At 37.8% G+C, this 26953-nt stretch overlaps 1 protein-coding gene across 3 annotated transcripts in view; it reads right to left on the bottom strand.

The window, feature by feature from the left end:
* wdr19 (WD repeat domain 19) overlaps nucleotides 1–26953 on the bottom strand; it is a 113247-nt gene that overhangs the window by 67153 nt on the left and 19141 nt on the right. For 2 of the 3 annotated variants that reach the window (XR_009515645.1, XM_059989043.1), the window contains exons 3-14: nucleotides 25602–25667; nucleotides 25176–25301; nucleotides 22283–22398; nucleotides 14345–14460; nucleotides 13493–13573; nucleotides 12638–12750; nucleotides 11992–12165; nucleotides 8697–8767; nucleotides 7480–7652; nucleotides 5678–5792; nucleotides 3628–3734; nucleotides 1380–1421 (exon numbers count right to left, since the gene is read on the bottom strand). Coding sequence is in view for 2 of the 3 variants with exons in the window: in XM_059989043.1 (XP_059845026.1) it covers nucleotides 1380–1421; nucleotides 3628–3734; nucleotides 5678–5792; nucleotides 7480–7652; nucleotides 8697–8767; nucleotides 11992–12165; nucleotides 12638–12750; nucleotides 13493–13573; nucleotides 14345–14460; nucleotides 22283–22398; nucleotides 25176–25301; nucleotides 25602–25667 (1300 nt within the window). In the remaining variant the exon portion in view is untranslated. The remainder of the gene's footprint in view (nucleotides 1–1379; nucleotides 1422–3627; nucleotides 3735–5677; nucleotides 5793–7479; nucleotides 7653–8696; nucleotides 8768–11991; nucleotides 12166–12637; nucleotides 12751–13492; nucleotides 13574–14344; nucleotides 14461–22282; nucleotides 22399–25175; nucleotides 25302–25601; nucleotides 25668–26953) is intronic. The other variant, XM_059989044.1, reaches the window with a different exon arrangement.

Below are 26953 nucleotides of genomic sequence, written 5' to 3'. Positions count from 1 at the left end.
GGTAAGAGAATACACCATAAATATTAGGATAATCTTAAGTGTCAAGGACCTCATAATGCACAGCCTAAAATACCAAAAGGCACATATAGTGTTTAAGAAGTGTTTTTTTGTTTGGCTGAGGAAGAAAAATAAGCAAAACAAAAGAGAAAGAAAGCCATGCTATAAAGGAGAAAGAAACTAGTTCAGGTTGAGTACCCCTTATCTGAAATGGTTGGGGCCAGAAATGTTCCAGATTTTGGATTTTAGAATATATAATGAGATAGGCTGGGATCCCTAACATTTCCAACTCCGGATTTATGTGCTACCGGTAAGCAGTCTTCAATTTACACTTGCCTATCACATATATGTATTGATGCAGCCATTCAGTGTGTTAGATTTTCATCAGAGACAATTTTGGCAAACTCAAAGAATTTCTCTGCTGCTTCATGATCAGCAGGTGCATTATCACCACAAATCTTTAAAAATTTAATGCCATGCATTTCCTTAAATTTCTGCAACCAGCTGACTGAACATTCACACAATTTTCAGTTTTGCTATGATAGATGTTTGCTTGTTTCATGATCAGCACATCGTTAAACGGCATATGTTCACTCTGACACTATCAAATCCGCTCTTTCAATACACAACAGAGATCTTCATTTTCCACTTTATGCAGTGTTTTTCTATTTCCATTAACTTCAGTTCTTTACAAACATGAGGTCACTTCTCAGAACCGTCTGTGGTGTGCAGAGACTTGCGCAAGCTTGGGAACCTTCCTGGCACCTTGTAGAATTTACAATTTGTAACATCATGTCAGTGCTCGAATGTATTTCAAATTTTGGATAAAGGGTACTCAACTTGTACTGTCAAACTAGAATAATAAATGCATATGTAGTCAGATTATAGAAAACAGAAGTTAAGTATTTTTCTCATATAAAAAGTGATGAAGAACTAGAACTCATGGTCTAAAAGGATAGTGGGAATGAAAACTCATATTCAGCATTTGATGTGCAGTTACTTATAATGCTGTGGAGTGGGAAATGAAATATGTCATTAACCTAAATAGTTCTTTTCAGCCAGTATGATCATGCTGGACCACATGGCTTCTTCCAGCACTGTTAACTAACATCAATGATTTTGATTGCTAGGTCATCTAATTATTATTTATTTGCAAGTTGCTCATAGAGGCAAACTTAATTAAAAGAAAACAATCTGTTAATGCCACCTTCAAAATAGTAAAAAAAAAGACAAATTATTTAAATATTTGTACATCACTATTCCATGGTTATGGGCTATCACAGATTTAACTAGACCAGATAAATGTCACGTTGAAAATAAAGCAATACTTATTGATCAGTTGATTTCAATAAGCCACCCTTTCTGAATAACCTGCATTATACCTGCTGCATAACTGGGAGCATAGAATCGAAGCTGGAACTGATCTACAAATGAAAAAAAATAACATTATTAGCTTTTGCTGTTAGTTTTAAAGTACTATTATGGGGAAAGTGTATAAAAAATCTTGAAATTAAGTCTAAAATTATGACATTATATGTAAAGCTTTCTTAGGCATTAACATTGATAATGTTGGAGGATCAATACTGCCTGCCCCAGAATTGTTTCTGTATTTATACTAGAGGGCTGACAAGTGAAAATCCTTGATGAATAAATTACATGGTGTGTTTTATCCTCCAAATTCAAGAAACCTTCCAATGAAATATTTGGCAATAACAGCATTTTGCCCACCAATATGCAGTCCAGTTTCACTTCTGACCTAAACAAGAATGCATTATTGGAGCATTGTATTTTGTTAAAATACAATTTATTTTACTCAGTTTGGAACACAATGGAATAAAATTGAATTTCCAATGCAATAATGTAATTGTTGGGCATCAAAATGAATAAAGGAAGTGGAATATAACATAAAGTGCCTATTTTTCATTGATGAATAAAAACTCTGAATATAACAAATTCCAGTACCAGTTACAATTTCTACATATGATTTTATATAAGTAAATAGTTTATAGGGTTCTTATTTTTAAAACTATGATTCTATTGCTTTATCCTAAGTATCATTTAAGCTTTACATGATACAGAAACTTAGTATTCTGATTCAGTAACAAGTGTCAATATAGATAGCTATTCTTAATAGTCAAGAAAGAAAATGAAATACTGAGCTCATAAATAAGAGCTAAATAGGAATATTAGTTTCAGGGGATGAAGTTCTGAATACTTCACCAATTTGAATCTTACTGAAATTTTGGAAAATAATTCCCAAAATGTACACAATACTAAACTTACTAAACTGTTAACAAGTACTTGAATAATAAACATACTCAGAGCTTACATGCTATGGGCTAATAATTGAATTTCATGTTGTAAGAAGTCTTGCAATTTTTCCACAAAAATTATATTAGTTAAAGTATATTGTTTAGTGGGGAAATGGACGACATAAAAATGAAAAAAAAAAGTTACTTGGAAGTTGATTGACAGTAACTCAAAATAGTTCCACCTACATGATTAATCAGAACAATGTTTTGTTTATGTATATTTACGTAAATAGGAACAACTCTTCGTATTTTTAATAAATGAAAATAAAATGTTTCTTATTGATTATAAAGACTCTGCTGAACACAGCAAACAAACCGTAATGGGTAATAAAAATTATGATAATGTAAGACCCGAAGGTATGCATCATTGTGTAATGTACTAAAATGCTATTTGATAAGAACAAGATGGCTTATTACCAAAAACTAGAAGACAGGACATGTCATTATGAAACAATTCTTCTACATATTTACAGATAATCTTATGTACCAATCAGATTTTATCCTTGATTGCTAAGCTCCATATTTTTTGCTGATTACTCTTCAGTAGTACTCTTGTGAGTCTTTGAGAGTTGTCAAAGTTGAACTCAATCCTATATTACACACAATATGTTGGTGGAACACAGCAGGCCAAGCAGCATCTACAAGGAGAAGCACTGTCGACATTTCCGGCCGAGACCCTTCCTCAGGACTAACTGAAAGGAAAGTCCTGACGAAGGAAAGGTGATAGGCAAACGGGATACAGAGCTGGAGAAGGGAACCAGCTCTGTATCCCTTTTGCCTTTCTGACTCTCAGTTTCACCCCACCCCCGCCGGTCTTCTATCATTTTGCATTTTCCCCTCCCCCTCCTACTTTCAAATCTCTTACTATCGTTCCTTTCAGTTAGTCCTGATAAAGGGTCTCAGCCCGAAACGTTGACAGTGCTTCTCCCTGTAGATGCTGCCTGGCCTGCTGTGTTCCACCAGCATTTTGTGTGTGTTGCTTGAATTTCCAGCATCTGCAGATTTCTTTGTGTTTGCTCAATCCTACATTAAACCTTTTTAAGATATATGATACACACATCATATAAAGCACATATAAACTCAATTGGAGAGAAATTCTTGGCAGCTCAATTTAGAACCTTTTATACATTAAAGATATCTTTTACATATATCTGAAATAAGGCTGACTAAAAGATTCCTTTGAGAGAAAGAATTCCACTGCTTTAGGTGCTTTAACATTCTTATTTAATAAAACAATTATTTATACTAGCTGGCAAATCTGAATTAAAGATGGTAAATTGGGAAGTTAAATGCAGTTTGATCCACAATGAATATTTACCATGTGTAGCTGAACTCTTCCCTCAAAAAGCACTGCTGCATAGTCTGAATTTAAGCACATATTAGTTACAGTACCCAAATACTCCATGTCCTTTAGCTTCTCCACTCCTAAGGAAATCAAAAACAGCAGAAAATCAATTAGTATTTTATTGGGATAAAAATAACTTTCTGTATCATTCCCTAAACTCCACAAATTTGGATAACGCCTCAATTTGAAGGGAACATGTCTTGACAACTAATCTTCTCAATTTATTCAGTAATAGAGCAAAATTAAAGAAAGAAGCTACCTGGAGGAATTAATGACAGCTAGAAATTTCTGCAAGTGATGTAACTATGGAAGCCTGGCACCTTCCTGATTGAGGGCATCAAGTACAGAGGGGCTACAGTGGGTGGGGAGTAGCAGCTGGATGCTAATGATTAGATATTAGCTGCCACTGCAGATTTCAATTGTGTTCCAAGTGCTCCAGCATGTAAGACCTCGAACAATCCTTCAATTATTGGAGAGGATGCTTTCTCTATGTTAATTTATTTAGCGATACAGTGCAGAGTAGGCCCTTCTGGCACTTCAACCTGCACCACCTTCAGCAGCCTCGACAACACCGATTGAACCCTACCCTAATTGTGGGACAATTTACAATGACCAGTTAACCTACCCAGTACATCCTTGGACTGTGGGAGGAAACCAGAGCACCTGGGGAGAACCCATGGGGGTGGGGTGGGGAACGTAGACACTCCTTACAGATGGCACTGGAATCGAATTTTGAACTACGACAGCTTGAGCTGTAATAGAGTCACACCAACTGCTACGCTACCATGGGCTTTTCTGAGAAAATCTAAATCTAAGAGGTTTCAGTTTAAAAATAATGGTAATTCATTTAATGCTGAAATGAGGCAATACTTAGAAAACCTTCCAGAGAGTTTGTAACTCTCTTCCTCCAAAAATGTCACAAAGGCAGTGTCTGAATATACTTAAGTTGAAAATAGACACTTGATAAACACGGTGCGAACACTTACCAGGGTAGATAGGAATATAGAGTAGAAGAATTTGGCGTGGATATGGATATGGAGTGAAATCAACCATATTCTTATTAACTGGTGGAGCAACTGTGTGTGTGTGTGTGTGTGTGTGTGTGTGTGTGTGTGTGTGTGTGTGTGTGTGTGTGTGTGTGTGTGTGTGTGTGTGTGTGCGTGTGTGTGTGTGGGGGGGGGGCGGGTTTGAGGTGTGATCTAATCCTGCTTTTAATTCATATATGAACCTGATCAGGCATTATATTCATTCAAGTTTGGAAATACGCCACTCAGTGTCATGTTCTGAGGCTGAATCTGTAAGGCGAGAGGAGAGTAATCAAGTAGTCACAGGTTTATTGGCTTATGTTATTTCCAGAGGTTGGGACAGGGAGCACTGGAACTCTGCATTCATTGTTGAGAAGGCACTAGAGTCTACACATGATAGAGGTGGGGTATCCTGAGCTAATTATAGTTGTGAGGGGGTAAGGATCAGAGATCCAGATAATGAGGGATGCATGGCATGAAGGAGGGTTAACAGGACAAGAAGGCCAGTGTCGGACATATCAAAAAATGGGTCTTGTGGGATATTTCTTCATTAAATGAATGGGCCTGTTGTTTAGTGAACAGATTCCAAAGTCTAAATGCTGGGGGATTCAGTAAATCTGTGCTTTACTACACTGGCCTAGTATAATATGAGTTCATGAGATGTTTCAGTTTACCTCTGAAGTTCTCAAACTCTACCAACTAAGCTTATTTGAGACAGTTCAATGAACATGCTATTTGGATATGGATAACTGTTATCAGCATATGGGGCTGACAGAAAATTAGGGCAAAATTTAAAAAATGGCCTTGAACATTTATTTTCAAAGCCATAACATGCAAATTTAAAATTAATTTCATTGTTGCCATTATATACTGTCATGTGCATAATTCTTTTTAATACAGTTAAATAGTATAAAAGCTTTTATAAATCCATTCAGAACAATTATTTTCAATCTTTCATAAGCTTTTGATATTTATGCAAAACATTCATATGAACATACGTTTCTCTCCAAGGGCATAAAACCAAGCACGATTATTCATACCAACAGCCACGTGATATGGGCCTACAGCGATAAAGTTAGGCTCTACTTCAACAGAAACTGTGGTTTCTGGTTCCTGAGGAAAATTAATACAGAATGCAGGGTGTAAGTCTGACAGGCTTATCAAAATAAGCATGCTTTAACAAAATTAGATCCAAATTTATTCCTTTACTAAAGACTAAAAATAGCAATTGCTTTTTTCATCCAGCATTAAAAAAAATAATTCTCTATGGGAAATAATAAAGGTTCCTTCAACAGTAGGATTTAAGTGAAACTTTATTCAGTTTATGGTCAATAACCCAAATTCTGTGCTCTTTTTTATCTATGAACTAAATAATGCTCCTGGGCAGCAGCAGTGTCTGTGTGGAAGAAAGGCCTGGCAATCTACTTCCATATCTCGCCATGAAAACCCTATTGACCCTATGATCCATGAGGTCATGAAGAGTAGGGTTCGACTAAATGATCGAAAACAACAACGAAAAATAATGCTATGGGACATTTTCAGCAAAGAACCTAGCCTAAGCAATGCGAATAAATTGGTCAAACTTGGATTCAGAAGACAGGAGCATGTTACCATTCACTGATTATAAGATGCTCACCTAAGAGTTTGGTAAATTCAGCATTTTAATGACATTTATGTGATAATCATTGACAGCATTAAGGTACTTTTCTTGTGATTCTACTAAATATACAAGCTCCTATTTTATTGTACATTTTATGAGACAGTACTGATAAGAGTCAAGTCTGAAATCTGCCTTAGTTTTTCTTTTCAGGTACTAAGACACCATTTGGTGTTTATTCTTATTATATTAGTTTCTTGCTCAGTGAGATTAAGTTGCTCAAAAATATTGAGCCAGATTATGAGGGATTCGGTCTACAGCTCTTACGCATCTTTTGCAGAATACCTAAGCTTACACTTGCCTTTAGAGGCCATGCAACTCCAACATACTGCTACTTTGTTGCTGTGGTTATTAAATGGGCTAGAGTATTCTAAGAGTAGCAAGTCTAGATGAAAGGCAGTACCATGAACCCTCAATCTGCCTGATGTTTCATATTGTTAGAAGACCATTCCCACTATTTCTAAAGGTTTCTGATGTTCAAAGGTATTTAGAAACAGCATTAAAATATAGTGACACAACCATAATTATGTAATTTACTTACATTAATTAACTTATAAAAAATTAATAACCTTAATTTTAATTAAAAGAAGCCTTTACCTTTTCAGTGAATGTTAGTGAACACGTTCAAATACTTACTACTGGCATAAAGGTAATGGCTAAGTGCAAAGCATACACACATTACAGAACATTCAGTAGTAATTTTAGGGCAGGGCACAAGTTTGGATGCAGTTCATGTGTCCATACTGTAAGCACAGAAAGCGATAACATCTACACTGCAGGTAGCATTCCCACATGGAAACACCAAATGCCATTAACATGATCCAGGCCAGGAAAGTAGTTATTCCAGTTTTTAATAATCTTAAGCATATTGATGCACTTAGTAGTTTGATCTAAAACACTTACCAAAGTTGTAACAATCAATATTAAAAATCACATATGAGACCCTGAATTTTTTTTCAGCTAAATTCATTTAGGTCAAATTTTAAATAAAGTTATTGATTAGAGTGTAAGAAATGATTAGCATTGCCTATTGTAACGTAGTTACAACTGAGAGATTTGCAAAAAGGACAGTAAATAATTAGCTTAATAATTTTTTTATTGATCTAAAAAACTAAAGTTCAAAATAATTATAACTGCACGTACTCCCTCTACATGATTGACCACTGTGACCTCCAGCAGAGATGTCAAGAACGCAATGCGGGTACCACAAGTATCTCCAATAACTGGAAGTTTTGTGAGGAAAACATGTAGTGTTCCACGCTGTGTAGATACAGCAAGCAACTGTCCATCATCTGTCCAAGATAGCTGATCCAGACCTGGAAGTTTGATGTTAACATAGGATACATTATATTGTTTGCAACTTAATTAAGTTAATTAATCTCAGTGATAAATATAATTGATAAATGCAGATTCACTGATTTTAATTGCTGAATGTAAATGATCAGCATCAACTGTCATAACTTTGATTACACTGATAGGTTTGCAAAGAGTAAATAATCATGTTCCTAATGTATCGATCTAAAAACTAAAGTTCAAAATAACTTCATAAATGCACATACTCCCTTCATTTACATTATTTTCAGAATGTAAATATAACCATTAAATTAGCTCCCCATTTCAGTACATATGCCCCCTATCCATTTTTTGTGTTACTTTTTTGTTATGCCAAACTATGTAACATTATTGCATTTATAAGCTATTAAATCACATATTCAATAAGCGTTCAAAGCTGTATTTGTGTATCTTTTGTTAAATCACCATGATTCAGCAGATCTGACAATCTAATATATCTCTAAAATGCTCCAACTGCCCCGTACTTGATTCTTCTCCCTATCAGATTATTAATTTAAAATTTATTTTATAGGCTTGATCTATTCTGTAAATAGTCCCAACTCTAGAATTGAAGTTTATGATATTCAAAATTACATACTTTAATAGCTTACAAATTCTACCAATGACAAGTTACAGAATCATCAGAAGCTGCAAGTGCATACACATCAGCTGCAAGCCACATAAGTTGATATCTTTTCCTGGCTCCTCTTCTATTGGGCTTTTTATTACTGGTATTCCTACTGCTTCCTGCCCATCAACCACACCTATACCTATCTGCTAACCTTTGCCATTCATCCTGGTGATCCAAATTAGAAGAACATTTCTAGTCCGGTTTAACAACAGCATGACATGGGTATGATTTGCAGACAATGAATTTTAGAGATTTTTCTCATGCAAAGATTTTTAAAAAACTTGCATTTATATATTAACTCTCAGAATCTCAAGATGCCCCAAAGTATCCCAAAATGAAGTCATCACTGATAATATTATTGTGCAAAAGTTTATCAAACATTTTTTTCCAGTTTTACCTTTGGTTTCATCATCCAGGTTTACAATAGCATACATCTCTTTCATTTCTGACAGATCATGGATCTTAATGCTGGCAAGAAAATATATGAGGATTACTTTATCAGAAGAGACATGTACTAAAGAAACAGTATTCCTCAGTAGAAACACTCCACCAAATTAGCAACTTTTCTTCATGGTTATGATACAAATCTTTGTGTTAATAGAAGCATTAGAACTAATTATATTAAAGACTCACCTATTTTTTGTGTTTCCTTAAATTATCACAGCAGCCACCAAGCCTGACATGATGAATGCAATAACCAAAAGATTCTTTCACCAAAGTCCAGAGAAGTATTGGGGAATAGGGAGCCCATTATATATCATGAACATTTCTCCAATTTCAGTGTTAACTGTAAGCAAACCCCCTGCCCAATTCTTGAACATGAATTTGAAGAACCTTTGCTAATGACAAAGGGTTTATTTAATGTAATTTGTCACTTAGCAATGGTTTTATTTGCTACACTGAAGTGTAAGGGAACACATTTGGATAGTATCTTTCCAACACAGGTCTGTGACAGCTAGTGCCATTTATTAATTTTTCTGATGGGATTAGAGGGAGGAAGTCTGAGAAATGAACATACTACTATATATTCAAAATGGAAGAAAACTTTAATCACTTGTGCTCTTCCATTTGGCAACAATGCCATTGAGGTATAACTTGTAAATTTCAGCTTGTCAAATCAAGTGCAGCCTGCTTTTGATTTGCTGCATCATCTATAACGAGATCTACTAGCTTCTGATTTTTTTTCCACCCATGACAACTAGTATACCCATGAAAGGTGAATATTTACTATACCATTTACTGTATCATGAATTTTTCCAAAACATAGATTCTTTAGGAACCTAACCTCTCAATGACTGTAAGAGATGTATACAGAATATATTCTTTCCCTTTAGATACAATCCATTGGATTTTTAATCACACAGGAAATCCAAATTAATTCCGGAAGAAACATAGATTGAGGTCTCAGAATAAAAATTTCCAAAGACTTAGTTTTAGCTACTCCAAAACAGTGGAAATATCACAAGACATAAGATAGTAATTTCTGGTTAAGTGCCATGAACCCATGAATGGTACCATGTCATTCCTTCTTTCTTGTACTATTAACTTACTTAGTAATTTATAACAATTTTTGTCTTTGCACTGTACTACTGCTACAAAACAAATTTCATGGCATATAACAAAATAATAATAAACCTTATTCTGAATTTATAATCTACTTCTATTTTGAATTGCAATACTCTATTTTAAATTGCAAGCACTTTTTTATTTGGATAACATGCAGATATCCACCATTGAGAGTTGTAATCCTCAGTAGTGTGATGTTATTTTTCATTAGCCAGACCCTAGGGATTTGTATTAGGACAAAGAAAATTTACATTTTCTGGCTTCCTAATGCCAGACAATTATGGAAGCAGTCAGCTTAAGGTACAGGACTGCTCTGGGAAGCTTGCAAGATGATTATTGCTGCATCTGAGAATGTCAGAAAAAAACACTCTTAAAAATTTAAGACCTTCTATAAACAGCAAGGGACTCATCAATGAGGTAGCAGATGTACTTCTGGAAGTGAAGTATTGCAGAAGTATCTCCTTTGTTTCCTTTAAGATCTGTATTGTATTAGGTTTTAGGCCAATTCCACTACTAAATTCTGATCTGTCAACCATTCTTCCAGATGTAATCTTTAGTAATGCCCTACAATGGAATTTTTTTCTAATTTGTTAAATGCCTCTGGGGGATATCCCTGAGCTAATTACAAAAAAATGTTACTTTATTCACAGTGAGAGAAATGTTTGTAATTGACCCATAACTTTTATACCTCAACTTAGTGACATACAGAGACAAAACACATTGAATTTGAACAGTTATGGTAATAAATTTATTTGAGACTGATGAAAATCCTGTACTACATTGCATTTCTATGATTAAAATGTTTCATACTATGCAAATAAACAAATATTCACTGAGACAGGTACAATATAATTTAAAAAAACACTTGGATAGGCACATGGAGGAGCAGGGTTGGAGAGATATGGGCTGAGCGTAGGAAATTGGTCGAACTGGGTGGGCACCATGATCAGCATGGACACAATGGGCCGAAGGGCCTGTAGCTATGTTGTATTGCTCTATGACTGTATGTTCCATTGAGGAATATTATATTGTGTGAAGATTGGCACACCATAAATATCAAAATTTCTTTAAAAGTAAAATCCCTAGGTATTTGGATACAATACACTTTTAGACTAACAATAAGCAAAGGCTAGGGAAATATTGAAAAACATTGCAAATGATAGCATAGAAATTAAATCAAGTACCACTGCTCTTTTCAGCACTATGCATATAAAACTTTTCTGGAGTGGAAGACAATCACAGTGACTTTCATGCCAAATTACACCACACCAGATGACAAATTTTCAGTGATATGCAATGATATCACCCAGAAACACACCTGCTATTGAGTAGTTTCAGCTCAACATGCTAATGACGTTGCTTATCTTGACAGCAGTCCTTACAGTGGCACTTCCTTAGCTTTGTGCTGGAAACTCAGCTCAGGTACTTCTATTTATTTATCTATCTATTTATTTATTTATCAATCTTGTTCCTATTACAATACCCACACCTTGTTCTCATCTTGCAGTACTCCCTCCAGCTATCAACCTCTTAGCCCTAGTCTCCTGACCTTGTCACTAATTGTCACCATTAACCTCCATTTGACCTGGCAATCAATACTAAACTCGATGAACCCCTGCTAACTCAGTAACCCACCCTGTCAAGGATTGGTGACTGAACCTCATCCAAGTAACCATATCCGGTCAACCTCTACTTGACCGGTAACCATATAACCTCCTAGTACTGATTGCTGGCAGCTTTACTTTTCTCTTACACAACTTCCAATTTGTCAGCTGTCCTGATCTGATTTACTTTTGTATGCTCTGCAATTGTATAATATGCAAAAAAAGAATCTTGCGCTAGTTTTAAGGCCTTCAGTTCTAATGATTTTTTAAGTGGCAGGCCTATAATTATAACCTACTTGACTAGATCCAAATACTTGAGATTTAACTACAACTGTATCAATAACTGGAATTAATTTATTTCTATTTTATGTATTTCAAAACTGTATATTTCAATTGCATCAAGGTATTTATATACCTTGGTTTCTTCAGTGATAAAGCTTTACTAACATTATCATATGTATACCATGTAGCCATGGGGTGACATATCTGCTGCAAGTATATTGAAATAGTAACTTAACATACCAGTTGTCTCCACAGGAAGCAGCTTTGTTCAGGGATTGAGAGATGGCAATACTTGTCAAACTGTCTTTATGATTATGGGCTTGGAATAGTTCTTGGCCAATCTCACGAATGTGCGTTGAAATTACTACGAAGTAACCTTGAGAAAAGCCAATCATGATGTACCCATCTCCAAACCTGAAACACAAGGTAATTGCAGTATTGCAAAAAGAAAGCTATTTTAAATAAATAAAAGTATTAAAAGTATAAACTGAAAATATTTCAATGTTTTGCAGTTCAAATGCATGATATTATGAACTTATTCTACTTTGTGTTGCTATTTTTAAATTAATGCAATTGAACAAGTTTGAGAGAAAAGGGAAATTCACTGTAATTTTACGATTAATTTTGAAAAAGGCATGGTATATTTATTGCCAGCATGAAGCAGAAAATAACTGCCTAAAATAACCGGACTAACAAGAAAAGCACAGACTGTTAAGTTCACTAGTAAGCTTTATGTCCACAAGAAGGTTGACCAGGCACAAATAAGAAATCTATAATCTGTAAACTGAACCACCAATTCGGTAGCAATGCAGAAGTTATTAATTAAGCATTGTCTCATTCTATTCATTTAATTGTAATCCTATCCATCAGATTTACATAAACTCACCATCTGTAAGATATAATGTTGCCATAACGTTGCTGGAATGCTAATTCAACAGGGTTATCAGGATCGCCTAAATTAAACAGGAATAGTGTTTTCTTCCCCACAACGACACTGACCTGATAGAAGACCAGAAAGATGACAAATTAAATCCACTAATGTACTGCTTTGATGAGGAAAGTGGTAGGTGAAGATTAATACTTCAGACCTGGAACAAAATTAACTGTATACAAATACACTGACCCCTGCCTACCTGTGTATTTCTGAGACCTAAACTACACACTGCAGTGGTGTATTTGGAGGAAAATAAGGCAAGTATTGAGTGGAAGATAATTTTGCAATTCCTCCAATTATAGTGGCAAGGGTCCAGAAACAGGGCTTTTGCTGCTGCATATTGGCATGAAGAGACCATAAATGGAAGTTTTTGATAAAAATAGCATCAAATGAACAGTTTTCTGGATGGTAATTGATATCAGAGTAGTAAGAAAAACTTAAAATCACAAAGTAGATATAGAATCATAGTGTGTTTATTTGAAGAGTGTGTTTGTCTTTGGGTAAAGCATTACATTCCTCGATGAACAATCCAGATGTTATCCTGATCCTCTTGGGGCTTCATGGTTCAGATAATGACAGCCTTCTGCAAATAATGCAGAATCTAATGTTGACAATCCTATGTCAGGCACTTGGGAAGAAACTCATATTATAGCACACTGGAGTTCAGAATCCCAATCTCATTACATATGCAAGGGCCCCTCTAAGTAAAATAACTCTGAGCCGTCTCAATGCACCTTCCAAAAGCACAACTTTCTTAGGTGCTCAATCCATTTAATAAGATAACATCAGATTTTCCTTGGAACACACCGTGCTTTCTCCCATTGATGCCCGTTCATCAGTCTTCATCACAGAGAATTGAATGTCACTTGGCTCTGCTCTCACTACGGTCTGTTAAAACAAAATTGATGGAGGGTGAGCACAATGGAATATACCTAGAGCCAAAATGAAAAAAAAACACACACACAGAGAAATGGGACTAAGTATGGAAAAATCCACAGAAAGTAATAGGTCAATCTTCAAATACGTTAAGATAGAAGATGGAAACGGCAAGGTTTCAGGTTAGGACCGCACACAACACTCAGTGAACTTTGGTAGTTTTCACTTGAAGTTGCCTGGGTAAAAAGGATTCATTATGTTGTAATTATGTTCAAAATGACCAATATAAAAAGTAGTCCCTACTGAGTTGTAAGGTTTCACACATTTTAATAATGCACTTTACTGAAGAGGGTTTTGCTTTGTGTAATAAAGTTCGGGGGTAGGAGTATACAAGTTTCTTAATTTGGTTAGCAACTTTGAGGATTATTTGCCAAAGGAATACTTCATAGTTACAGAGGTAGTCATCAGCAACTTTAAGAGTTCAGTAAATGGAAAATATTAAAGTAGACTAACTCCTGAATTTTCATTAAAATAATTCAATTATGTCTAACTTGGATTTTCTAAAAGTTCAGAATTTGTTCAGAACATTAAATATCAGTCATTTATACAATCTATGTTCTGCAATTATAATCTTGTAAGCCTTGCCAGATAAATTTCATTCTAACATTTTGCAGGCTTGGAGCTATTTTAATTTCAAAATTAATATATTTCAAATCAGTCATAAATGTTCACAAAAAGTCTGAATGCTAATTGGCAAAACAAAACTATAGTAAGTTCTTTTACCTGCCTAATGGTATCGCCATCCTGATTGCTAACAGTTATTGCTTTGTCTTCACCACCTAATGCAAGCAGATTCTGGGAACTCCAGCAACCACAAGTGATGCGTTTTGTATGTTTTCCTGAGAAAGAAAGTGTACATGAAAATACAGTTTAGATTAAGGAAGTCATTTTTTAAAGAATGGAATGCACATCTGTTGCTGGCTCATCTGTTCATGTGAAGCACAGAGAGAATGTGAAGCACTAGCACGTGTGGTTATTCCAAATGCTGTACAAAACTTGAAAACACAAAATAATGTTAGCAGTCAGCAGATGAAGCATCTTCAGTGTTCATTTCGTTAAGCAATTTTCTCACAGCACTTTCCCATGTCATCACAGATGATACACCTCACCTTTTATTTCTTTCCTGTCAGGCACCAAACAGGAAAGCAGCAATTCACTTGCACTTCTTCCAGAACTCTGCTTTACAAGAGAGATCTGGTCAGTATGCAAGGGCAACTCAGACCTTTATTTTTGTTTCACTGCCCTGTCAGCCCTCAGCCTTCATTGTTGCTCCAATAATGCCCAACGTAAGCTTGAAGAAAAGCACCTCATCTTCTGGACAGATAACCTATCTTCATGGGATTTGGCAGTGAATCTGGCTGACTCAACCCAATCATTTTCTTGAACCTCTCATTCTCAAACAAATCTTTCTCATCATTTTTTCAAAAAATTTTCATTAGTTGTACAAATCTCTCAAGCAGCTGCATGACTCAAATACCAATCATCTTTCAGATTTCCTCTATTAATTACCCAAACCATTCCTTTTACAGTTCAAATTCCCATGTCATTTGAACCATCCTAATGTCTACCAGTGTAAATATCCCCACAATCATTTGCTCAACCCAACCTTCCTGGTTTTCAATCTACCCACCAAACAAAAGATCCCTTCATTGTTCAACCAGAACTTCCATCATTTGCCAAAACAAATTGCACTGCCACCCAAAATTCATGTAACCTAGGATACTCTTTCTGACCCAAAAGTGTTAACTGTTTCTTTTCCAAAGATGCTATCTGATTTCCTGCTTCCTCTTTTTGACACTTTGTCCATATAAGCAGTGCTTACTCTACCCCCATCACACTATGATGATGCTCTCAATGCTCTACCAGCATCACCATTAACCCACTGACATCTCTATTGGAGTAAATCCATTCTTTCACTCAATTCTTCCAAGAGAAAAACTAAATTAACTTTAGAGTTAGATGATCTTTCACTGTAACTTCCAAATTCTGATATATTGGAGGGTTGCAGATATTGCTTCTTTATTCAAGAAAGGAATAGAGATAGCCCAGGAAATTAGAGACCAGTGAGTCTGACTTCAGTGGTTGGTAAGTTGATGGAGAAGATCCTGAGAGGCAGGATATATGAACATTTAGAGAGGTATAATATGATTAGGAATAGTCAGCATGGCTTTGTCAAGGGCAAGTTGTGCCTTACGAGTCTGATTGAATTTTTTGAGGATGTAACTAAACACATTGATGAAGGAAGAGCAGTAGATGTACTGTATATGGATTTCAGCAAGGCATTTGATAAGGTACACCATGCAAGGCTTACTGAGAAAGTAAGGAGGCATGGGATCCAAGGGAACATTGCTTTGCGGATCCAGAACTGGCTTGTCCACAGAAAGCAAAAGTGGTTGTAGACAGGTCATATTCTGCATGGAGGCTGGTGATCAGTGTTGTGCCTCAAGGATATGTTCTGGGACCCTTACTCTTCGTGACTCTTATAAATGACCTGGGTGAAGAACTGGAGGGATGGGTTAGTAAGTTTGCTGATGACACAAAGGTTGGAGGTGTTGTGGATAGTGTGGAGGGCTGTCAGAGGTTACAGCGGGACATTGATAGGATGCAAAACTGGGCTGAGAAGTGGCAGATGGAGTTCAACCCAGATAAGTGTGAAGTGGTTCATTTTGCTAGGTCAAATATGATGGCAGAATATAGTATTAATGGTAAGACTCTTGGCAGTATGGAGGATCAGAGAGATCTTGGGGTCCAAGTCCATAGGACGCCTAAAGCAGCTGCGCAGGTTGATTCTGTGGTTAAGAAGGTATATGGTGTATTGGCCTTCATCAATCGTGGAATTGAATTTAGGAGCCAAGAGGTAATGTTACAGCTATATAGGACCTTGGCCAGACCCCTCTTGGAACACTGTGCTCAGTTCTGGTCGCCTCATTACAGGAAGGATGTGGAAGCCATAGAAAGGGTGCAGAGGAGATTTACAAGGATGTTGCCTGGATTAGGAAGCATGCCTTATGAGAATAGGTTGAGTGAACTTGGCCTTTTCTCCCTGGAGTGACGGAGGATAGAGGTGTATAAAATGATGAGAGACATTGATCATGTGGATAGTCAGAGGCTTTTTACCAGGGCTGAAATGATTGCCACAAGAGGACACAGGTTTAAGGAGCTGGGGAGTAGGTACAGAGGAGATGCCAGGGGGTAAGTTTTTTACTCAGAGAGTGATGGGTGCGTGGAATGGGCTGCTGGCAATGGTGGTGGAAGCGGATTCGATAGGGTCTTTTAAGAGACTTTTGGATAGGTACATGGAGCTTAGAAAAATAGAGGGTAACACACACAAAATGCCGGTGGAATGCAGCACGCCAGGCAGCATCTATAGAAAGAAGTACAGTCGACGTTTTGGGCCGAGACCCTTCGTCATGCCTAACTGAAAGAAGAGACAGTATGAGATTTGAAAGTGGTTGGGGGAGGGGGAGATCATAATGATAGGAAAAGTCAGAAGGGGGAGGGATGAAGCTAAGAGCCGGAAAGTTGATTGGCAAAAGGGATACAGAGCTGGAGAAGGGAGAATATCATGGGATGGGAGGCATAAGGAGAAAGAAAGGGGGAGGGAAGCACCAGAGGGAGATGGAGAGCACGTAAGGAGTGATTGTGAGAGGGACAGAGAAAGAAAAGAAAAAAAGAGGGGGTGGATAAATAAGGGATGGGGTAAGAAGGGAGGGGGCATTAACAGAAGTTAGATAAATCAATGCTCATGCCATCAGCTTGGAGGCTACCTAGATGGAATATAAGGTGTTCTTCCTCCAACCTGAGTGTGACTTTATCTTGACAGTAGAGGAGGCCATGGATAGACATATCAGAATGGGAATGAGACATGGAATTAAAATGTGTGGGCACTGGGAGATCCTGTTTTTCTGGTGGGCAGAACGTAGGTGTTCAGTGAAATGGTCTCCCAGTCTGTGTTGGGTCTCACCAATATACAGAATGCCGCCCCGGGAGCACCAGATTCACAGCCGACTCACAGGTGAAGTGTCGCTTCACCTGGAAGGACTGGCTGAGGCCTTGAATGGTGGTGAGGGAGGAAGTGTAAGGGCAGGTGTAGCAGATGTTCTGCTTACAAGGATAAGTGCCAGGAGGGAGATCGGCAGGAAGGGATGGGGAGGACAAATGGACAAGGGAGTCGCGTAGGGAGCAATCCCTGCAGAAAGCAGGAAGAGGGAGGGAGGGAAAGATGTGCTTAGTAGTGGGATCCCATTGGAGGTGGCAGAAGTTACGGAGAATTATATGTTGGACCCGGAAGCTGGTGGGGTGGTAGGTGAGGACAAGGGAAACCCTATCCCTAGTGGGGTGGCAGGAGAATGGGATGAGAGCAGATGTGCGTGAAATTGGAGATGCTTTTGAGAGCAGAGTTGATCATTGGAGGAAGGAAGCCCCTTTCTTTGAAAAAGGAAGCCATTTCCTTCATCCTAGAATGAAAAGCCTCAACCTGAGAGCAGATGCGGCGGAGACGGAGGAATAGGAAGAAGGGGATGGCATTTTTGCAAGAGACAGTGGGAAGAGGAATAGTCCAGGTAGCTGTGAGAGTCTGTAGGCTTATAGTAGATATCAGTAGATAGGCTGTCTCCAGAGATAGAGAGAAAAAGATCAAGAAAGGGGAGGGAGGTTTCGGAAATGGACCAGGTAAATTTGAGGGCAGGGTGAAAGTTGGTGGTAAAGTTAATTGCTCAACGGATGATAGCTTTTACAACTTTATTGGCTAAGAGAGCCATTTTGTTTAAATGGAGGGACTCTAATCACTGTTCTTTATTGGCTTACTTCCATTATGTCCTGTTTAAGTTTAGAGAAAATAAGAAGTTGGACATTTGATACATCCTTTAAATTTGAGGAAACTTGGTGACCTTTTATTCAATATTTTCAGATGCTTTGATTTATGGCTCTTCCAGTTACCTCCTCGAAATGTTGGATTTGAGCAGTAAGTTTTTCTTTTTTCTTGCTTTCACTCTGTTTGAGCTGCCCAGTTCTCTTTTTTTGTTTAGTGGGTTTTTTTTATGTATATAAAAATTGTTAAAGTTTCTTTATCTTTTTTCTTCTTTTCATGGAATGATAAGAGGAGAATCGATTACCTTATTCTTTATTACATACTATTAGATTAATACTATGAATCATCTTGATCTTTTACCTTTTATATGAATTGTTATTGATATAGATATTTGAGATAATTCTCCTCTTGTTTATATATGTGTACTCTTTTTTTAATTAATAAAAAGATTGATAAAGAAAGAAAGAAAGTTAATGAAGTCAATGAGCTCAGCATGCATGCAGGAAGCAGTGCCAATGCAGTCATCAATGTAGCGAAGGAGAAGTGGCGGATGGATACCAGTATAGGCTTGGAACATGGACTGTTCCACAAAGCCAAAAAAAAAGGCAGGCATAGCTGGGATCCATACAGATGTCCATGGCTACATCTTTGGTTTGGAGGAAGTGGGAGGAACCAAAGGAGAAATTATTAAGAGTAAGGACTAATTCCGCTAGATGGAGGAGAGTGGTGGTAGAGGGGAATTGGTTAGGTCTGGAATCCAAAAAGAAGCGGCGAGCTTTGAGACCCTCCTGGTAGGGGATGGAGGTATATAGGGACAGAACATCCATGCTGAAAATAAGGCGGTGGGGGCCAGGGAACTTAAAATCATTGAAAAAATTCAAAGCGTGCGAAGTGTCATGAACATAGGTGGGAAGGGACTGAACGGGGGGGGGGGGGGGGGGAGGGGATAAAACACCGCTGAGGTGTGCAGAAGTGAGTTTGGTGGGGCAGGAGCAAGCTGAGATAATGGGTCTACCTGGACAGGCAGGTTTGTGGATCTTGGGTAGGAGGTAGAAACGGGAAGTGTGGGGTGTGGAAACTATGAGGTGGTGGCAGTGGATGGGAGATCGCCAGAGCTGATAAGGTTGGTGATGGTGTGGGAGACAATGGCTGGGTGGTCCTTACTAGGTTCATGATCAAGGATAAATAAGAGGAGTTATCAGTGAACTGTTGCTGTGCCTCGGCAAGGTAGAGGTCAGTACGCCATACAACAACAGCACACCTCTTATCAGAGGGTTTTATAGTAAGGTTGGGATTAGTGCAGAGGGAGTGGAGAGCAGAGCGTTCAGAAGGAGTGAGACTGGAATTGGAACAAGGTGTGGTGAAGTCGAGACGGTTGATGTCCCGTCGGCAGTTAGCAATAAAGAGATCCAGAGCAGGCAGAAGACCAGAGCTTGGTGTCCATGAAGACGAGGAGGGTTGAAGACAGGAGAAAGGGTCATCGGTGTGGGTAGGAGAGTTCTTGCCGAAGAAGTAGGCTTAAAGACGGAGCCGGTGGAAGAAGAGTTCAGCGTCATGGTGGCCTTATTCTTAATAATTTCTCTTTTGGCTCCTCCCACTTCCTCCAAACCAAAGGTGTAGCCATGGGTACCAGAACGGGTCCTAGCTATGTCTGCCTTTTTGTTGGCTTTGCGGAACAGTCCATGTTCCAAGCCTATACTGGTATCCGCCCCCCACTTTTCCTTCGCTACATCGATGACTGCATTGGTGCTCGTTGACTTCATTAACTGCCTCCAACTTTCAACCTGCCCTCAAATTTACCTGGTTCATTTCCGACACCTCCCTCCTCTTTCTTGATCTTTCTCTCTCTATCTCTGGAGACGGCTTATCTGCTGATATCTACTATAAGCCTATGGACTCTCACAGCTACCTGGACTATTCTTCTTCCCACCCTGTCTCTGGCAAAAATGCTACCCCCTTCTCACAATTCCTCCTTCTCCACCACATCTGCTCTCAGGGTGAGGCGTTTAATTCCAGGACGAAGGAGATGACTTCCTTTTTCAAAGAAAGGGGCTTCCTTCCTCCACAATCAACTCTGCTCTCAAATGCATCTCTCCAATTTCACGCACATCTGCTCTCACCCCAACCTCCTGCCACCCCACTAGGGATAGAGTTCCCCATGTCCTTACCTACCACCCCACCAGCTTCCAGGTCCAATGTATAATTCTCCGTAACTTCCACCACCTCCAACGGGATCCTACCACCAAGTACATCTTTCCCTCCCTCCTTCTTCCTGCTTTCCGCAGGAATTGCTCCCTATGTGGCTCCCTTGTCCATTCATCCTCCCCATTCCTTCTCACCGATCTCCCTCCTGGCACTTATCCCTGTAAGCGGAACAAGTGCTACACCTGCCCTTACACTTCCTCCCTCACCACCATTCAGGGTCCCAGACAGTCCTTCCAGGTGAGGCGACACCTCACCTGTGAGTCAGCTGGTGTGGTATACTGTCCCTGGTGCTCCCGGTGTGGCCTTTTATATATTAGTGAGACCCGACGTAGACTGGGAGACCGTTTTGCTGAAAACCTACGCTCTGTCTGCCAGAGAAAGCAGGATCTCCCAGTGGTCGCACATTTTAATTCCACGTCCCATTCCCATTCTGATATGTCTATCCATGGCCTCCTCTACTGTCAAGATGAAGCCACACTCAGGTTGGAGGAAGAACACCTTATATTCCGTCTAGGTAGCTTCCAACCTGATGGCATGAACATTGATTTCTCTAACATCCGTTAAAGCCACCCTCCCCTTCTTACCCCATCCCTTATTTATTTACTATTTCCCCCCCTTTTTTTTCTTTTCTCTCTCTCTTTTTTCTCACACTATCCCTCTCATAATCACTCCGTACCTGCTCTCCATCTTCCTCTGGTGCTCTCCTTCCCCCGGCCTCCCATCCCATGATCCTCTCCCTTCTCCAGCTGTGTCTTCGTTTTGCCAATCAACTTTCCAGCTCTTAGCTCCATCACTCCCCCTCCTGTCTTTTTCTATCATTTCAGATCTCCCCCTCCCCCTCACACTTTCAAATCTCTTACTATCTCTTCTTTCAGTTAGTCCTAAGGGTCTCAGCCCGAAACGTCGACTGTACTTCTTCCTATAGATGCTGCCTGGCCTGCTGCATTCCACCGGCATTTTGTGTGTGTGCTTGAATTTCCAGCATCTGCAGATTTCCTCATGTTTGGGCTATGGGTAAGCCTAGGTCTAAGGTCGGGACATTTTCAGCACAACTTTGTGGGCCGAAGGGCCTGTATTGTGCTGTAGGTTTTCTATGTCTCTACAACAGGAAAAATTCATTATCTGAAATTGTTGAAATCAATGTTGACTCTTAAATGCAGTTATTGGCATGGCTGCTCCTCAAGGATCAGTGTAAGAGGCAAAAAAGTCAGAGAGTGATCAAAGTAATTTGCCATTCCACTTTTACACGGACTACCACTCCTCTTCTGTATTTGATACAGGTTAATTGTCCTGAAAGATTAACTATGTTGTTCTTCTGCACAAATCCCGTGTGGCTTTCAGAGTTTTTTTTCAGATTTCCAGCATCTACATTATTTTTGTTTTTTCTCTCTCAATTTATAACATTGGCTGAAATCCATTTCTGTGCACACTTACTTTCTTTCCACAAGAGAATTCATCTAACCTCATTCAAGAGGAAATTCCAAGTTAAGAGGTGTCAATATAAAAGGTTACTCTGTAATTTTGATATTAAGAAAATAGGAAATATAAATCACCTTCAAAGTAATGAGCTAATTCACTCTGTAAATTTTCAAAAGACAGAAGGTACATAAATTTTATGGATCCAGCATAGGTCACATTGTACTCACCAAGGACTGGGACTTTACGGGAAGTCTGTAAGTTATAAATAAGCAGATTTCCTTTGGTTGTTCCAACAGCAAGTTGTGATCCTGCTTTTGACCATAGCAGAAATGACATCTGGTCCCTGCAAAGATACATCATAACTAAGAATAATAAATAGACTAAAAGTGAAATACAGGGGATAATCAAAGTAAATTCTACTTCACATAGAAAGAATTTGCAGAGTTTGCAATAGCTTTTTTTTAAAGAGGGGAGAAAATAAGTTGTAAAGTTATTATCCAGATAGATCTGTGTAAATAATTCTTCATCCAAATCACTGCTAACAAAAAAGAGAATACAGTACTAGAAGTCTACCTCCAATATATAAGCACTATTGAAATTTATAAAACAATAAATAATACTAAGTAATTGCAATACAGTCCATACAACTTGTAATGTAACAGATCCTAAACCATAGTTAACAATTCTAATTCAACTTCATTTTTATACTTAAATTGAGGATATGCTGCATTAATTCCGATTAGTTGATTTATCTTCCGAAAGAGAACATCATGCAATTGTTACAATTGACTAACAGATTATTTCAATAATATTAATGATGTTCTAGTTCATTTTTATTTATTTTAATTTCCTACTGATAATTATATGCAATTTGTATGCTCATTAAAATAATTTCATCCCTCTGACACTCAAACCTTCACATTCAACAGGCAAGATCATGCTGGAGTCATCCCTGCTTTACTGATGGTACACAAGTAGATGTGGTGTGTAGTGTGACTGTGAGGAAGGACAGGCAAATGAGAAATTAAAGTCCAGAATCCATCGGTACATGAAGCAGCTAGATGCTGATTCTCTATGGCATGGAGCTGTTAGTATGCTGTTGTATATGATTTTCTAAACCTAAAATATATGTGCTTTAATAACAGGGAACTGAATTACCATTGCACAGAGTGGAGCAGTATATGGATGATTAGCAAAGGGCTTGGCAGATCTTAGAAAAGATGGGAAGAGCCTCATGATAATGACTTCCCTTGTGAATAAAGGTGTCAGCTTTACCTTTCTGCTAGTGCTTTCATGTTAATTACAAGATCACATGTTTCAATTCACTCCAGTGCCAATAATAGGGTGATAAAGAAGGTGTATGGCATGCTTGTCTTCATTGGTTAGGCACTAAGTGTGAAAGCTAAAAAATCTTGCTGCAATGGTATAAAACTTCAGACAAGCCACACTGAAGATTGTGTGAAGTTCTGGTCATCACACAACATAAAGGATGTTGGAGAAGGTGCAGATGAGTTCACCAGGATTGGAGAATATTAGCAATAAAGATTGGACAAACTATGGGAGCAATGGAAGCTAAGGGATGATTCAAGAGACTTACATTAAATTATGAGAGCCATAGAAAGTTGAAGATAGTCAGAAGACGAAGGTTTAAAATTGAGAGGGTGAAAGTTTAAAGGAGATTTGTGTGTCACGTTATTTTTAAGATTAAAATTGTCAGGAGTCTGGAACATGCTGCCAGAGAAGGTCATAGAAGCAAATATGCTACTAATACTTAAGAGGCATTTAGACAAACACATGAACAGGCAGGGAATAGAAGGGTGTAGACATTTGCAGGCAGATTAGATTAGTTAGACTTGCACAGACATAGTGGGCTGAAAGGCCTACCTCTGTGTTGTACTGTTCTATGTTCAGAGTTCATTGATCCTTGAACTAACTTCATGCCAAGACAGTCTTTATCCAGTTTTGTATCGAATAATTATGAATAATTAGAATCTGCAGCAAGGTGCTTCACTGCATTGCCTACAACACATCAATGTATCTTTTGTCTTTCAACAATTGGAATTGAGCATGATGCTCAAGCTGAGATGTGATAATAACACTTTCTCTAACCCGAACTTTATTATTTTGAGTATATATATATATATATATATATTGCTACCATTAATATTAATATAATTAGATAATACAGAAGGAAGACTTTCAAACCACTGTGCCTCTGATAGCTTTTTGAAAGAGCACTTCAATAACTCATACACCCCACTCAACCTGCTGATCCCAAATTTCTGATTTTCAGTAGTTTACTCGATTAAAGTTACTTTTGAATGTTTCCAATATCTTTCAAAAAGAAAGCAAATTACAGGGTGGTGAATGAATTGCAATATGAGTGTATTTTGGATCATCTGACATGATGTGGATGTGTGTGGGCCTTCGTCTTGAAGGAGTGTGGGGGTATGGCTGTGAAATGTCCGTACTTGTATTTGTGAAGTGTTGTATTGTAAATACATTAGCTGCCATGGTATGTTTGGGGAGGGCGGGTGAGGGGAGGTTTGTTTAAGGGTAAGATATAAAAGTAAAATGGAGGAAAATGTAATCCATTCTGTATTCTGTATTGTGTCATCCCTTCAATAAAAATATATTTTTAAAAATTTAAAAAAATTTTTAAAACTATTTCCAATGGACAAAGGCATCATAACCTTAAGCCACAGATTAAACTGACTGGCAAACAAACTAAAGATGTCCTAAGGAAAAGCTTTGACAGTTTAGTATTTGACTTTGTTTTGGTGCAAAGGTTGAGTAGATCAGATTCAATAACTACTTTCAATGGGAAAATAAATGTAATAACAGTGGGGAATCGGAACAACTGGGCAGTTTGTTAAAAGAAATGAGCAGATATATTAGGCTGAGTAGTTGTTGCTGTGTAGTGCAAAGTTTTTAACTTTGCAAAGGAATACAAATACTTTTATTGTAGGATTTTTAGTAATTTTGGACACTGATTATTCTCTAAGTGAACCAGAAAGCCTAGTTTATGGGTAAAATACTTAGAAAGTACATGTTTTGATCTAAAAATGAAGGATTTCCATTATAAAAGAAGAAAACAAACTCCAGCATTGGTCAGCTCACCTCATACCACTGTCCAACTGTGATGTTCTGTGAGTGTTTGCATCCCATAGATAGATGGTATTTGATTTGTCTGCAATTATAGCCAAGGTGTCTCCATCTTTATCCCAATCCATAGAAATACAAATTCTAGGTGACACAGATGAAAAAAAAAATCATATTCAAGCTTTATTTTAGAATTTAATCATTTTTGCTTAGATGTAATTGTTAAAAACTCCTCTTTCTAGAATGTTACATTTTTTTACTGGTAAAGATTAATGATGTCTATACATTCATATATACATTCTATATATTCAGTTAAATTGAATCATAAAAAAATCTTGTGAACTTCCCATCTGAATAATCAAGAGTGAATGAGAAAATAACTGCAATAATTTAAATAAGTCTGAGGTAAGCAGCCATTCAAAATACTAGGATTTTTCTTCATACCCTGGAAGATTAAGTTCATTCCTTTTGTGCCCATGTCGGTCAAAGATCTTCACTGTGTGATCAGACCTGAGGTGAACCAACAAGTCTACAGTCAGTTTTAAAACAGTAATATATGCAAGTTCCTCAAATATTAAATTACTAGGTCAGCACATACTGGCAAAATGCAGTTAAATTCATTTTACGTTGCTTCTATTATCGTCAAACCAAATTAATTATGGGAATAATCAACACCATCATAAACTATGGACAGTTTACATATTCTAAACGGATCTTCACTTTCATTTAAATAGCATGTCTGTAAGAAAATATTAAATTCCAAAAATACCAACAATATGTGGGAAATTTGCAAAAAAAAAACACCCTGGGCTTTCTCCAGTCTGGCAATATTTTTGGTACTACTCTTTGGTTTCAAATAAAAGTACAATAAAGTGACCAGTTGTCTTCACATAAGCTTGCACTTTGCTACTGATTACAGAAAAAAAAACAAACAGAATGCAGGCGCCATCTCTGATGCAGACATATATTATTTTGCATAAATGTGGTAAGGCTTCTTTACTTTGCATAAGGATCTGCAGTCATTTATGTCCTCCTTACTTTTATAGTCCACTTCCTTAGCAAGGTCTCAATATTTGCTGTGTCTTCATTCTAAATTTCTGTATGTCATTTAGGAGAAAACAGTGATCCCTTGTACCTCAATTTTCCATAATTTCTCCCTATTTAATCAGTACTTTTCTTTCCATCAAATTGGATAACATCACATTTTTCCACGTTATGTTCCATCTAACTATTTTTAACACTCATTTGACCTGTCTGTTTCCTTCTTCAGAACATGTGCCTAACTTGGCTTCCCATCAATTTTGTATCAACAGCAAAAATGGCTACTGTCCGCTCAATCTTTTCAAGGTTATTAACACAGACTACAAAGGTCCCAGCACTGATATTTTTGGCACCCAGTTACAGTGACTACCCTGAAATAATTTATTTAATGAAACTGCCTTATATTTGTTAGCCCATTGACATCACCACCAATGCCATGGCCTCTTATCTTGCTTCGTCTTAGTTCAAGTGGCAACTTAATGAATCCCTTTTAGAAATCTAATTGCACTATTCACACTCCCTTTACAAGGCAATGCAGCAAAGGAAGCTGCGAGTAGTGTCAAACTCCTGAGAGTGCACATCTTGCACAACCTCACATGGTTCCAGATCACACCCGACACTATCACTAACACCTCTGCTATCTGAAGACGCTGAAGAGAGCTGGACTATGCATGTCCATACACACATCATTCCACAGAATTTGCAGTACAGAGAATCCTAAAAGCTGCATCACTGCATTTTACGGAAACTGCACT

The sequence above is a fragment of the Hypanus sabinus genome, chromosome 14 (assembly GCF_030144855.1).
Source record: "Hypanus sabinus isolate sHypSab1 chromosome 14, sHypSab1.hap1, whole genome shotgun sequence".
NCBI lineage: Eukaryota > Metazoa > Chordata > Chondrichthyes > Myliobatiformes > Dasyatidae > Hypanus > Hypanus sabinus.
Note: the sequence above shows the minus strand (reverse complement) of the source record. Positions and strands in the feature narration are given on the sequence as shown.